This window comes from Erythrolamprus reginae, chromosome 4, assembly GCF_031021105.1.
Source record: "Erythrolamprus reginae isolate rEryReg1 chromosome 4, rEryReg1.hap1, whole genome shotgun sequence".
NCBI lineage: Eukaryota > Metazoa > Chordata > Lepidosauria > Squamata > Dipsadidae > Erythrolamprus > Erythrolamprus reginae.
The window spans coordinates 58,893,218-58,908,725 of NC_091953.1; the positions used below are offsets into that span (position 1 = coordinate 58,893,218).

General features: G+C 35.7%; 1 protein-coding gene across 2 annotated transcripts in view; it reads right to left on the reverse strand.

Annotated features, from left to right (window-relative positions):
- PAXBP1 (PAX3 and PAX7 binding protein 1) overlaps positions 1-15,508 on the reverse strand; it is a 40,525-nt gene that overhangs the window by 12,138 nt on the left and 12,879 nt on the right. For both annotated transcript variants that reach the window (XM_070750342.1, XM_070750343.1), the window contains 8 exons: positions 15,059-15,235; positions 13,132-13,353; positions 10,739-10,842; positions 9,094-9,311; positions 7,547-7,736; positions 2,186-2,309; positions 1,043-1,142; positions 185-300 (listed from right to left, as the gene is read on the reverse strand). In XM_070750342.1, coding sequence (XP_070606443.1) covers positions 185-300; positions 1,043-1,142; positions 2,186-2,309; positions 7,547-7,736; positions 9,094-9,311; positions 10,739-10,842; positions 13,132-13,353; positions 15,059-15,235 — 1,251 coding nt within the window. The remainder of the gene's footprint in view (positions 1-184; positions 301-1,042; positions 1,143-2,185; positions 2,310-7,546; positions 7,737-9,093; positions 9,312-10,738; positions 10,843-13,131; positions 13,354-15,058; positions 15,236-15,508) is intronic.

Genomic DNA, 15,508 nt, shown 5'->3' on the forward strand with positions numbered 1-15,508 from the left:
CCTATATTTCAGCAAGTTAAGGAAACTATTACCTCAACCCAAAGCTAAAATAATAATAGTAAACTAGAATTTATTTTTTCCCCTTCAGACCTTATATTAAACCATGCCATTAATCTGCTCAAGTTGTCTACAAACACTGTGTTTCAAAAATTACTATTTCTATCATTAAGATGAATAATCTAACCTCGTTCCATGTTGAAGTTTGTTGTATCTGTTGAGGTTTCTTCATCATCACTAGAAAGACCCTCAAGATGATCAGCCATTTTCCCAGATTGCTCTCTGGCAAGTCTACGACGAGCTCTGTCACAAAGAATAAATGAATGGTTGCTGAATTGAAGTAACATCCCAGCAACAAAGAATGCATAATATTATAAGGGCAAATATGCATTACCCTTTTTCATTTGAATCAGAACTATATTTAACCCATCCATCATAAAGTGAAATGGAATATACAACATTCAGCCATAGCCTTTGTAGCCACCACATCAGATTTTTAAAGCTATTCATAAGGGAAATTTAATTAAAAATACATTTTGACTATTTTTTTATTCTAGTATTCTGAAGAATGGCTCTGGGATATCAATCAAAGGTTCACAAAAATATGTGTTCTTGTTAAGCAATGAGAAACCTTGAATATTTTATTATTTCCCCCTTTTATTTTAGTGTGAGACTGTTCATATACAGTACTAACCTGTAATTTTCCATCCCTAGCAACTACTTCAATACTACGCTGTGCATGATCCAAACAATACAACTAAAAGGCTACTGACATATATTTCTGATTGTGCATTTATCTCCATTTTGCAAATTCAAAAGGAAAAAAAATACTCTTTTTAAAGACAATTATCATTTGGAAAAGTTACATACCAATATGGATGGTATACTATAATGGAAAAGAATCTGCAGCCCTTCCTATCTTTTAAAACATATGCTGTGTCTGGCGCTGATAGGAGTTGGCCAATGATCAAGGACAATGTATCATTCTCCAGATATTAGGAGACTATAAGAATAACCCTTTAAACCCCACATAATGCTTTACTACCTTCTAGCTTCCCTTTCTGCAGTCCGTCTTTTTACATGTTCTTGGTAGAGGCTTCTATCTCGCCCGAAAGAATCAAGGTTTGGTGCCATCAGTGCTTTATCTGTAAGAGTACAAACACTGAAATTAGGACTGCACCTTTTGTAAGGAAAAGAAATATTGTGTTTGTGTGTGTGCGTGTTGCAGTTTCATAGATGCTTAACAAATGTCAACATACATGCATACATCTATTAAGTTTGATTATACTACTTCTTACTCATTCTTTTATAGAAAAAATCGTATCAAGCGAATTTCATTTTTGGATGGATGCTAAAAATATTGGGACTTTCTTCAATATTATCAGCAAAGTTTTAAATGTTTTACCACACCATTTAGAACTTCTAAATGGTAAACAGAATATTTTAAGTCTTTGTTTCTATTTTTTAAAGAGTTCAGCGTTTTCATAAAGAATAATCTTTCCATATCCTGCTGAATAACTTTAATGCGCAACAGGAATTAATATATTTTCAGATGAAGTTAAGGCAATTAGTATTGAAATAGAATACAACTTAGTATCTGATGTTTGCCACGTGTGAAAGCAATAAAATGTCTGAAATGTGGAGGTTTCTTGGATGAAAATAGTTTAACCAGCTTCTACCAATGAAAGCATGAGATTTCATAGGAGCGGTTATCTTCATTTTTAATGGAAAATTTGCAGCATTTATTTTATAAAGTAGTCCAAGCAAAATTGTGTAATATGAATTTATTTAAAACAAAACAGGTTAGCGCTAATGTTTTAAAATAGGAAGATATGACAAACTACCTTTTGTGTTTATTTTAAACCAGTATTACTGAAACGTAAACTGCTAGCAGAATAGCCTTAAGCATTTTCAGGTTCAGATAACTTTCTGTGAAATACTTTTTGGGGATGAGTAAGATGGTATATTGTCACATAAATTACTAACTTGTAAACGATTTTTCCTATTTTTAGCCATGGCAAAAAAGTTTAGGAAAAGTACTTTAAAAGTATGAGTTAGATTTCTTTAATCTGATTTTCTTTTATCAGATTTAAACCAAGACATACTTTGAAATTTCACTTTATATTATAACTGAACTATGTAAACAAGGTTGTTTAATGAATAATAAAAACCTTCAAGATGGACTGACTTGAATGGCTTGAAAACTCCGAAGATTCATCTTTAATATCATCTTGTCGTCTTTGGACAAGGCGGGAGGCGCGCTGTTTGTACAGCTGGTGCATTGCTGTTTCAAGTTCGTTAATCAGGAGCACCTGTAAAAATATAATACTTCGTAATAAACATATTTTCAAGTGTTTAATTGTATGGGATGCCACACTATTCCAAAGTGTACTGCTGCACTTTCAGTTTACTATTAATTTTTAATTACTGAATATTTAATAGTGAAGAACAAAGCTAAAGCTCCCTAACTAGAAACAAACTATTAAGCCTGTACAAAAAAATACAAAAATGTTATAAAGCTACCACACATTTTCATTATCTTGCCCTCAATATCTGGCACATTGGAACAATGGTTAATTTGGAATAGTCTGAAAGAAAGAAAAAAATGCTGTTTCCAAAGCTTCTTAATATAAAAATGGATAGATTATTTTTAGATGACTAAGTAGATTGCAAACCACAATAAAATGCAAGTCTCTTAGAAGATTTTTCGTGATTTAAAAACAAATAAACCATTATACAAGCCTTTTGGGATTTCCAAATACTCTGAAATGTCTTCTACCAGCGTTCACTATCTCAAATTGAGCAATAGGATGTGTCAATCTGTCACTTCCCTGGTCTTCTCTCACAAAACACCATCCCATGAAACATAACTTGTCATAGCTGATCTTCAAAAGGCTAAGCAGGAATGGGTCTAGTTATGACTCGAATGGGAGATGAACATGATATCTTAAAGATTATAGATGACACTGGGAAACAAAAAAGAATTCCCGGGAGAAAGAAAAATCAAATCACATCTCTAGTGTCCCAAATAAAAATAAAAAAATGCATGGATGTTTATCAGCAGTTTTCAGGCTGAGCAGGGAAGAGTTTACTTAAAGTTGACATGATTATAATCTAATATCTGGATTTGAACATACTTATTTGTAAGTAATTTATTTTAGTGGAATTTATTTAGAAACAGATATTCCTATGTAAGTTACTACTGGTATGACAAAAAAAGGTCCTAATATTGAAATGAAGTTTCAATAATAGAACTTAAAAATAAAAGGAATATATAGGAAAAAATATTAGATTCTTAAGTTTTTTTAAAATTAAAATTTATTTTTGTAAGCTTTTATAGGGAAACAATACTCTCTCCAGTTTTCAGACAGCTACATTTAAAATTGTATAACCCCATTTTTTGTTACTTGAATCTGTCCTTTTTCTCCTCTTCTACCAATTTAACCCAACCAATGTTTTCAAATGGTTACAAAAATGTTAACTAATATATTAAGAACAGTTTATATTATAATATGGAGTTTGACAGTAGGATTCAGAAAGCTAGTTAAGCTATTAACACATACAAAAATGTAACAAACACAACTTTTTACCCAAAGAAAATGGGTAAAATATGAATTTGAAAACAAGGAAATTTCTTACTCTGACAAGAAACTTTTTTTCATTAGTGAACATTTTTTATATATATTGTGAACCAGTGAAAATATTTTTAAGAAACCAGAACTTGAGTAAGCGCAAAACGTCGAAAGAGCACTTACAATTACAATCGATCAAAAAGTATCTACCAAAACAGGATTTAATTGTTGCTGTAATACTATTTTTGTATTAGTAGTCTATTCTTATCTACGCTGCCATTAGGAACAGAAATATGATCTGCTAAAACAGTTATCAAATCCAAATCATGTGGATATACTTTATATTTTCACAAACATTATGTTTGCTGATTTGGTGTGAATAAGACATAAATTCAAAAATAATTTAAGTTTTTTCCCCCTTGCCTCTCAATTTGAATTTTGTCAATGCAAGTAAGAAGAAAATGAAAGAAACATGTGAAGAGGGCACAAAAAAGAGAGTAGCACAACTGATGGATATCCCACAATTGTTTCACCTACTGAAATTCTTTTTGTGAGAAAACGCTGTCCTACATTCAGCTCACAATCCATAATATACATCAGTGTTGTGATGTATAAAGAATTTATCTAAGTATGGTATCACTGAAACAGTCTAAATCATACATATTTTTCAGGACCAATATAAATTCTACTGATTACTACAGTAAGTTTGTTTAGCAGATGCTCCTATAGAAGTTAGTTTAGCTATGCATGCACATGGCCTTCTTTCTGATTTTCTGGAAAGATCTGGAAAGTTAAATTACGGCAAAAGAATTATTTGAAAATCCATAATCTACAGATTAATCATTGTAAACTTAATATAAATCTGGATGGGAATAGCTATGAGGGCAAAATAAGATAATCCTGTTGATTCTCCTGCTGATTGTGTTTATAATATACCATAATCAGTGATGGGCTCCTACAGGAACAGTCAGGGACGCAGTTCCGGTAGCAAAATTTGGAGCTCCACCCCAGAGCACCCAATTTGCACTGAAAGATGTTGAAACAAAATACATAAGCCACGCCCACGGTGTGGTAGTAAACAATTTTGGTAGCCCATCACTGACCATAATCATATATATGTTCAAACATAAACATCAATGTATACTGAGTAGCTGGTAAGGAAAAAAACCCCCAGATCTGCCTGTTCAAATTTTCTTCGTTTTTATTTTGGCTCGTTTTATGAATGGTTTTACTTTCTAAACCAATCTTATAAATTACATTACATATTCATTTATTTTTCATGTCTCCTTTCTTTCTCAAACTCCCAAGTCTTCTCCAAAGGTTTGCAAGCTGTTTTCTAACAGCAAGACATGTGAGGTTCAGAATGGAAATTAGAAAAGAGAAATGATGGGGCAGGGATTTTTTTTGGGGGGGTGGGTTCTTCTATTTTTGGACTAAAGATAAAATGGTTTGCAAGTTGTGTCAAAGCCATGGAATCGAAAAAACTTTTTAATTTTGTTATAGTGGATTTTACTCTCCAATGTCCTTGTTAAGCCTGTTGTGATTTAAATATTTCATTGATATACATCCCAAGTACAAACATTAGACTGAACTGTCCATGCACATAACCAAGATATTAAATTTCAACAGGGAAAAAATAGATTTAATACACAGAGATAAAAAATTAAAATTCTTACTCATTTTGACTGTGTATTATTGAAATAAGAAATATTTATATTTAGCAGTATAAAAATTATGCTGCAGTAACACATAATCAAATTACAGTAAATAATACTCAATTTAAAACTAGGTATAAAGAAATCTTCCAGTAGCAGTTACATGTACCTAGCAATTGCACAAGTATTTAGTAGTGCAAGCATTCCCAGTAGGGAATTGTGAAAATATGTGAAGTAATTTATAAAAAGAAAATCAAAGAATTAGATTTGACATATAAAGATGAAAACTGTTTTCCACTTTGTACTAGCAGAAAAGAACTGAAACAATATATACTAATGTATAATATATATTATACTTTGTGTATAATAAAAAAAGATGAGATTAGTAGCTAGTCCTTGATTCATGACTGTAATGGAACCTGCTCATTACAAACTGATGTCATGACAGGTATTAAATGAATGTGATTGCCTCATTTACAACCCGATCCCTGCTCTCTCTAATGCAATTATTAAATCAAATGTGTGGGTTGTTAAGCAGGCTATGGGGTGCCTCAGAGGCCACAAGGAGACCTTGGGACACCTAGTGTCCCTAGCCCTATCTCAGGCCCTTAAGGCTTCCCCCATCCTGAGGCACCCAGTGACTTGGACTTACTCCCCCCCCCCAAGCCTCACACCCTCCTTCTCCTTATGTTACCCATCATATATTTAACTTTTGAAGATCTTTGGGTCTCAGGATAGGGAAGAAGGGCAGGCCATTCCATTGCTAGTTCATCAATCCCGGAAGTGGCCATTTTCTGAGCAGCCACAATTCAATGTAGCTGCTCAGAAAATGATGTCTGCTGCCAGGATTGCATTGCATGGCCCAGTAACAGAGCCACTTTCTATGCTTCCCTAACATGAGCTCTGCAGTGTTTCAGCGACAGAGCAGCCTGTCCTCTTTCCCTAAACCGGGAATCCTTTGAAAGGTGAACAAGACTGTGAAGCCCCGTTGGGTGTGAAGCAGGTCCAACGTCTGTGGCACCCAGTGTGGGAGATGGAGGGGAGGTAAGACAGGAGAGCACTACAGTATCCCTGTGATTGGTTATAAAGGTGAACAACTGTGGGGATACTTCAGTGGCCATAACTTTGGGACCGAGTAATAACTAGCTTGGGGGGGGGGGGGAGTGTCCTCCATAACTTTGACCATTTGTAAGTAAAGGACTACCTGTATAATTATTTATTCCATCACATGAATGTCTGTATGTCTCTCTGTGTGTATATCTCTCTGTGTGTATCTATAATATATATACTGCTCAAAAAAATAAAGGGAACCCTCAAACAATACATCCTAGATCTGAATGAATGAAATATTCTCACTGAATACTTTGTTCTGTGCAAAGTTGAATGTGCTGACAACAGCACGTGAAATTGATAGTCAATCAGTGTGGCTTCCCAAGTGGACAGTTTGGTTTCAAAGAAGTTTGATTTACTTGGAGTTATATTGTGTTAAGTGTTCCCTTTATTTTTTTGAGCAGTGTATTATATATTATACACTTTATAGCGCACATTGTATTAGGTAGGGCTCTGTACAGACAGCTTAAAGTTTTAATTAGGCTCCAATTATCTTCAGAGCAAGACCTATTTAAAAATAATTTAGTTTAGTTTTTGTTTTTTTAAAAAGCTTTAAGCTTACAGTGCAAACCTATCATTTGTGTAGAAGTGAATGATATAGGACTTACACAGTGCGCAAATAGTTGTGAACTTGATAAATAGGCATCCTTCAGCAACCACAATATCAATTAAACAGTATAGATAAATACTAAACTGAGAGAAATCAAGTTTTGGAAGTGTTGAATGGTATTTGACACAAAGCGTCAGGCTTCAGAACAAGAGGTATAGAATAACTGCATATTTTACAATTTATAACTCCTTGGAATCCAACGTGAAATTGGCATGAAACTGAAGTTGGTCTGGTTTCAATGTTCTTAACTAATTCTAATTGTAAATAATTGGTGCATAAACCTTCATTTGGATCCAATGTTTTCCTGCAATTACCTTGTAATGCCTCAAAAACTGTAAAATGTAATTTAAAAAGTATTGGAGCATAATTGTGAATCACAATGATTTTCTGGAAGAAGGTATCTTCTAAGAATTATAAAGCTGGTATCAAAAGTTTATCTTGTTTCAAGAACTATTCCAAAAGTTAACTTACTATGCTTTTTTTACCACCTTTAAAGCCAAATCTTCAAACATGTGCTTTCACTGGCATGTATAAGACAACATGTTTGAGCACAGAGTAAACTTCGTTACTGAAAAAGATGGGATATAATTTTGCATTCTTACCTTTTCACTGAAACACTCAAGCAAGTCTTGGACATACCCTCGCATTTCTTGCAGAAATTTATACCGTTCACCAATACCCCCAGAAGACCCTTCTAATCTTTCAATTGTCTTGGTAGAATCATCACGGTTTTGCTGATGCCTCTCGTGGTGTTGCTGATTCGTTTTGTGAAATTCTTTCAATGACTCCAACCTAAAGGTCAAGAACAAACATGTTTATATCCAAAAGCACAGTATACGTTACAGTATATGCACATGGGAAGAGGGGTTTGTACAGCAAGAAACAATCCTAAGAATGACAATGTTGCTTTCAGGAGACAAAGCTCCTTATTCCTTATTTCTATGACAAAGTTGGTTTTTTTACTTGTCATGTCAGTTGCTAGAATCACAATTTATATGAAGAATCTTGTAGGATCTTCAAGATTAATTTTTTTATAATTTATCTTGCATTTTTTAAATTAACTTTTATTATTATTGTTTTATTAAATAAATAAAACAAGACCCCACAAGAGATTAATTAATTGTGGGAGAGCTTTCTGACAAGGACAACTCTAGAATACCACATATCTGCTATTTTAAGTCTTTTGTCCAAAGGTGCTTTTTCAAAAGGCAACAGCTTCTTGGATGAGAAGCAAAATGTCTTCAAGAAAAAAAAAGGGGGGGGGAGTTCAGTTGCCTTTTGAAAAAGAACCTTTGGGGCAACCATGACCGGGATGACTGAGAATCTCCATAGACATTCAAGACATTTGTGTTCCTTTAAAATGGCGACTAACCTGAAAGCTATATACTCAATACATAATTGTTATTTCTATCTCCATTCAGCAAATATCTTTCAAAATTACTACCTTGCTGTCATCTAATCTCAGTTATGATGGACACAACCCAGTAATTTTGACGTACAGTGATTTATTGTTGAACCACTTAGATAAAATACTTGATTTAAATAAAGACAGAAATATTTTTGGCTATTTCTGCTATTACTTTCTCATACAGTGTCTTACCTACAGAAGTATCACTTTGGCATAGTAAGGACCCTTAATTCCTGATGGTCTCAGTAGAAATCAGAGAAGCACACAAAAATCATGAGAGGCAATTTCTTGGAGGTTAACATCAAGTTTACAAATAGCTAACCTTTCATTTATCATTTTTTTTACTAATTTTGTTCACTTTTCATAAACATGAGCAAATATTTAGTGTACTATACATATTTTGAGTTTCCAATTAAAATATTTAAAACTTTTTAATTTAGTTTGAATTGCTTAAATTCTTATATAAAGATTATATAGCAAATTGAAAACATCATTGGGTGTTTTTTTTTCATTTTTTTAAGTTACAAAATTATTTTTCCAAGAACAGAAGATGAACCAGTCTTCACAATGGTTCAAGCTTAATTTCCAGAAAAGAAATGCAAATAGCCTCCTGAACAGTTTTTCTTACGTTTTGCAATGCAGGATCCAGTCTGTGGGCTTCCGTTGATGAAATTCTGATCTGCCCCCCAGACTGAAACCTAGAGGACAGGTCTTACATTTTAATAAGTTGATCCGCCCTACCTGTCTTTAAGCTGTTTCTTTACCAAATCAATAGTAACAGGAGCCATCTCATTACTGGGGGTTTTGAAAGGTATTATGTTATCTGTTTTTTGAGACTTTGTCTCTGATCCATATGCAGCATATGTATAAGGCATGCCATAAGATGAACCATAAGGCATTGTCTGGTAAGCATTCTGGTAGTAGAGGTTATTCACTTCAACAGGATGACTTGCTTGAACCTATAGGAACGAAACATGTTGTACAGACATATAAAAACTGGGATTCTGTAAACTATATTACAAACCAAGATTATTTATCCAAAAACAACTTTAGTAGTTACTGTGAGAAATTACCAAACTAATTATGATCCCAGGGCAAAACAGTTTGTGTCAAAGAAAGCAACACCTGAAAACTAGGAAGCGGAAAGCGTAAAAATAGCAGCAATAACAAACTTTGTATTCTTCGTATATGTATTCTTTGTGAACGCTAAGTTTATAAGGGGTATCATTTTGATGAGGGTAAAGAATGCTATACTACCTGAACGATTTATGCTTCTTGCTGGTGTACTGATATATGAGCAGCAGATGGCATTCATCAGTAGACTAGTCTAGGGATCACCAATTGCTGATTCTGATGCTAAAGAATTAGTACTGAACAGTAAACAATTAGCACAAAATATGAGTTAAAAAACCATCAAATCTAATTACCATATTTTTCAAAGGATAAGACACACTGTTTCCTCCCTAAAAGAGGCTGATAATTTGGGTGCATCTTATACTCTGAATGTAGCTCTCTTCCCCTCCCCCCCCTTTCCAGCCCTAACTAGCTGCTAATGATCTTCCCAGCTCTTTCATTGTTTCTCTCTATGGAGAATGTTTTCCAAGCCCTAAGTCTTTGCAGGTTTTTTTTTTCATTGCTCTAACTTGCTCTGAGTAAGTTTCTTTCCAACCCTAACCAGATGCTAACGATGTTCCCAGCTCTTACCGGCTTGCAAGCTCTTTCATTGTTACTGTTTGCCAAAAATGTTTTCCAAATCCTGTCTTTGTAGGGGTTTTCCCCCCATTGCTTTACTTGCTCCAGATGCTTCTTTCCAGCCCTAACCAGGTGCTATTAATGTTCCCAAACTCTTTCATTTTTCTGAACTTCTGGTTTGGATGTTTTGCTGTTGTTTCACTTCTTAGGCCTCAGTGAGGCCTGTGCACATGTACGGAGATGGGAGGGGGATTGTGCGCATGCACAGGGGGATGCAAATGCATGGTGGGCGGAAGGGAAAGCTGTGGGCATAGGCACGCAAACTAGCCTACCCACACACACCCTTTCGGCACATGAACCGAAAAAGGTTCGCCATCACTGGCCTATATAGTATTCTTTAATTGTACCACATGGAAACCTGACTTCATACAATTTAACAAAATCTGAGTTAATTTCATTTAATGAATCGCATATCACTGAACCTTTTGTTTTCAATAACATCTATGTTCAGGTAAGTCTAGCTCTAACTAGAGCAGACAGGGTGAAATGGTCTATCCTAAGTTTTCATGGGCAAAAATACTCTGCTACAAATGTTCATTCACAATTTTCTCTTTTGCTTTGGCGAATAGCTTGGGATCAGCTATTGCTAAAACTACTGTTGTTGTTCCAAATCCTAAGATATTTGAATACGTGCCTGAGGTATATTAATGCCTTTCCGTATCTGTTCTTGCTCCCACCGGCTTAATTCTTCATCCTGTTCTCCAGCAATCAGAGCTTCATCATCACTTCCCTCAATACCTAAACACAAAGGCAAACATAATAATACAGCCTTGTACAACTATCAGAATTAAATATTGAAAGTTTTATTGTCTCTGTGATGGTTTTTCAGGGAGAAATATCAAGAATGGTCTGGTGTCTACAGATACTTTTAGACTTCTATTCAGGGCATCTCTGGTTTCCTGCTTAATCTGAATTATTTTTTTAAATACCCCACATAAATTTTATTTGAAATAAAAATGGTAGGCAGATGCAGTTTTTTTGTTTCAAAATAACTATCTAACAAGGGAAAGGGTATACCGAGATGGAAAAGAACATCAGGGAAAATGGTAAACCTGTCCTTTATTACTAGTTCTCTCTCATCTAACAATTGTTATGTAAACAAGTCCCCATGCTTTAAAAGGTCTAAAGATATGAAAAGCTTAAGGATTCCTGTTCTAGAACTTCTACTCATATTGTACATTGTTTAGAACACAGATTTAAATATCTTTCTGAATACTATATAAAATAACCTGATTAAAATAGAATTCAGCAAACCACCAGAATTCTAATTTTTCCACTGCAATAATGCATGTTTTTAACATTTAAATAGATAAAAACAAGCAATGTTATAGGAGTTTTAAATCACACTTTAATGCACAAATATAAAGAAATTATAGGTGTTTTTAAAATTAGTCAAAGAAACCAGGAACACTGTTCACTCTTGATAACATATGTTTCACTATTAGCCTACACTGTCATTAATATGCACCCCATGCTTAAATTCAACTGTTGATTTTCTTACCTATCTCAGGATGCTCCACTAGTCACTGCAGGTTATAGTCATAGTTTACAATCAGTACAGCAAGTTATTGCAATTGGGTTATTAATTGTAGTGTCCTGACATAAATTCATCGATGACAGGATCCAAAGGGAAATGTCTGTACTGTATGTGTGTATGTATGTGTGTGTGTATACGTGTGTGTGTATAATCACTAAGGTAATTCTGCAAATTGATAGGATGCTTGTCTTTTAATCTACTGAACACCTGGGATTCCATCTAATAAACCATCACCATTAATGTCTTCTAAGATCTACCATACAAATTCATGGAGGAGTAACTGTGCAAAGGAAAAGTTTAAAACTTCCCTAATTGGCCACTTCTTTGAGAACAGTCTACAATTCCATCCTAGGTACTGGAAAAAATTATTTTCATATCTGGATCAAACTCAGGCTGGCAGGTGAACAGTGCAGGAGGAAGCTATATAACACACCATGATTGGAAAACAGAAGACCAAAATCTAGATCTCCTTGAACTGTTTGATTCAGATGTACAGTGATACCTTGTCTTACAAACTTAATTGGTTCCGGGACAAGGTTCTTAAGGTGAAAAGTTTGTAAGACGCTGCAATGTTTCCCATAGGAATCAATGGAAAAGCAATTAATGCGTGCAAGCCCAAAATTCACCTCTTTTGCCAGCCGAACTGCCCATTTTTGCGCTGCTGGGATTCCCCTGAGGCTTCCCTCCATGGAAAACTCCAGATCTGGACTTCTGTGTTTTTGCGATGCTGCAGGGGAATCCCAGCAGGGGAATGAATCCCAGCATCGCAAAAATGAGCGCTTCACTGGCAACAGAAGTCCGAAGGTGGGGTTTCCCAGCGAAGAGAGCATCAGTGAAATCGCGGCATCACAAAACCACCAAAGTCCTCAGAACCCCACCTCCGGACCTCTTTGTTTTTGCGATGCTACGATTTGACTGAGGCTCCCCTCGCTGGGAAACCCCACCTCCGGACTTCCGCTGCCAGCGAAGCGCCCATTTTTGCGCTGCTGGGATTCCCCTGCAGCATCGCAAAAACACAGATGTCCGGAGGTGGGGTTTCCCATGGAGGGGAGCCTCAGGGGAATCCCAGCAGCACAAAAACGGGTGCTTCGCTGGCAATGGAAGTCCGGAGGCGGGGCATCCCAGCGGCGGGGGTGGGTTTGTAAGGTGAAAATAGTTTGTAAGAAGAGGCAAAAAAATCTTAAACCCCAGGTTTGTATCTCGAAAAGTTTGTAGGACGAGGCGTTTGTAAGACGAGGTATCACTGTATTGTCAAATACGATCTGCTGGAAATTTCAATCAATGTTTGGTGACCCAGCCTGATCAAAATGCCATGTATGAAATAATCCATTCAGAAATAGATTAAGACTTTTGGAAAGTAGCTGAGAAGGGGAAGAATGTTTCCTCTGTCTACATGTATGAGTTAGCATATTTTATTTTTATGTCAGACGTTTTACATAGCTATACCATATATTTGAAATGTAATTTTTTTAATCTTCTTAAAAGTTTACCTATTTCCTCTGCAATCTTTTGTCTCTGTGACTTCTCTTTCACTGAAAAAACGATTCTTCGCTTCTCATCATCATCCTCATCATCACTGGCATCATTTTCGTCTTCTCTCACAAGGCGCCCTTTACCAGGATCATTGTCAAGGGGAAGAAAGTCACCATGTTCACGAGCCATTTGGCGTTTTTTCCTAGCAGCATGAATAAAAGCAGCATCTGGAATTTCTCCTGAGGGGAAAACGAGTGAAGTTTTAAAAGTTAGCTGTTACATCTGATCATGGGTTCTACTTGTTACATTGCAACTCTAACTGAAAATCTGCATCAGAAAAATAGGCAAGACACTATAACTTTTCTATCAACATGACCAGCATCAAATGCCAGTCAGCTAGTACTCTCTCATTGCTTTCTGCCTCAGCAGCCATTCCCTCGTTTTCTTTCAATAAAGAATTAATACACTACTTGCAACCTTGTAGATACGTAAGATTTTTGAATATTTGCAGAATAAAGTCATAAAAAATAACATATTATCAGATCAGAAAATAGAAAATTAGTATCAAACCAAAGATATAACAAAATAATTTTGAACACGTTGAATAGAAACAAAAAATTTACAAAATTATACACAACAGAACAGGTAAATTCGTTCAGAAAAGGCAACTTTTTATAGAATATGAAAGAAAAAACAAGATATTGGAGTCAAATCAATGTACTCAACTGCCTTGTAACTGAAATTTGGTATTTAACAGATTTTTACGTGAAAGTTTTGTCCTGGTACTCAACACATAAGCTAGAAACTGTCAATGTTGGTTTCCTTGTGACTCATCATATTGTTCCTTATGGGAATAATTAGTTTGGTACTCATCATTTCTGGTAATCAATATGCCTCCCAGAACCAATTAATGATGAATACTGAGGTACCACTTGTTGTGGTTCAGCCTGAGGCTGCTCAGGGACCGGCTGTGTCTCTGCTGGCTCCATGCCCGGAGAAGGATGACAGCGAAGAGGGGGGGGCTGAACAGTCGGACGGGGGAGAGGAAAATCAGGAATGGGATGAAGGAGAACAGCATGAGAGCCCCAGGGGGGGGGGCTCTCCCCAGCCAGTAGCTTGGAGTCATTAGGTGATGACGCACAAGCCGTCATTGACATGCGACAGAGACGTTCAGATCAAAGAAAGGAGCAATTAAAGAAGTATTATCAGCACTGAATTAGAAACAGCTGGGTTTGGGTGTGGTCCTCCTTAGCAGGGTTTAAAAGGCAGGCAAGCCCTTGAAGCCACGTGGAGTGTTATCAGTTTGGAGTTGCGTTATCCTGTCTTGTTTCTCGGCGTCTCTGTTCCTGGCTTGTGGCCCAGCAGCTTTGGAAGACCCGTGGGAGGTGTAGGTCTGCTATCTACAGCCTCGGCTTGGCAGCAAGAATTCTGTATTGCTGCATGGACTTTTGCCTTCGTGGATATATCTGAAGATACAGCATTTTCCTGTTTGTGACATTTTCTGTTATCTGTGTTTTTCTTGAATTTTATAAAACTGCCGTTGCCTTTTACCAGTGTGTCTGGCTTCTCTTTTTGGGTTGGTATTGGCTTCTGGAGTGACCCAGACAGAACACCACTATATAAAGAATTATATTCAAAATATGAAATAAAATATTTAACTTTATAAATTATTTAAAAATGGACAAAACCAGAAAAACATACCAACAGAACTAGAAACACTTCTTTTCTGAAACAATATTTATTTATTTATTTATTTATTTATTATTTATTTATTTATTTATTAGATTTGTATGCCCCCCCTCTCCGTAGACTCAGGGCGGCATACAAAGTATATCTTTTAACAGTACGCTATTACCGTAATCTGTATTAATTTACATTATTTTTACCTATCAAGCAAGGAAGAATTATTCAACTCCTGAAAAATATGAAGGAAAATGTGCTAACCTGGACGAAGAACATTTAGAGATGACAAAGCACTGGAAAATGCCCCTGCAGCTTTGTTTTTTTCCTCTTCCTTCTCACTTTCAACTTCCATTTCTTCTTCTCCTTGTTCACTATTTGTATTCCCATCTTCCTGAACTATCTCTTTAAACAGTCCTAGTTTGTCTGTAGTTTGTTCATCTGTCAAACAAAACTATTTAGTACTTCAAATCTCCTTATGGAAAAGTTATTTACACATACTACATTTATACATTTCACTTCATTCTAGTGAAGCATTATATTCAATTCATTAAACATCATACATTGCATACATTTATTTGGTCCTGCATGCACCAAGGTAACCAAAGATTTCACCTACTCTCCATTGTAGAATCAGGACCTCTGTCCTAATGTCTGTTGTGATGCAACAGGAATTAAGTAGAAGTATCTTTGTCTGTGCCCAATTGTGAGACA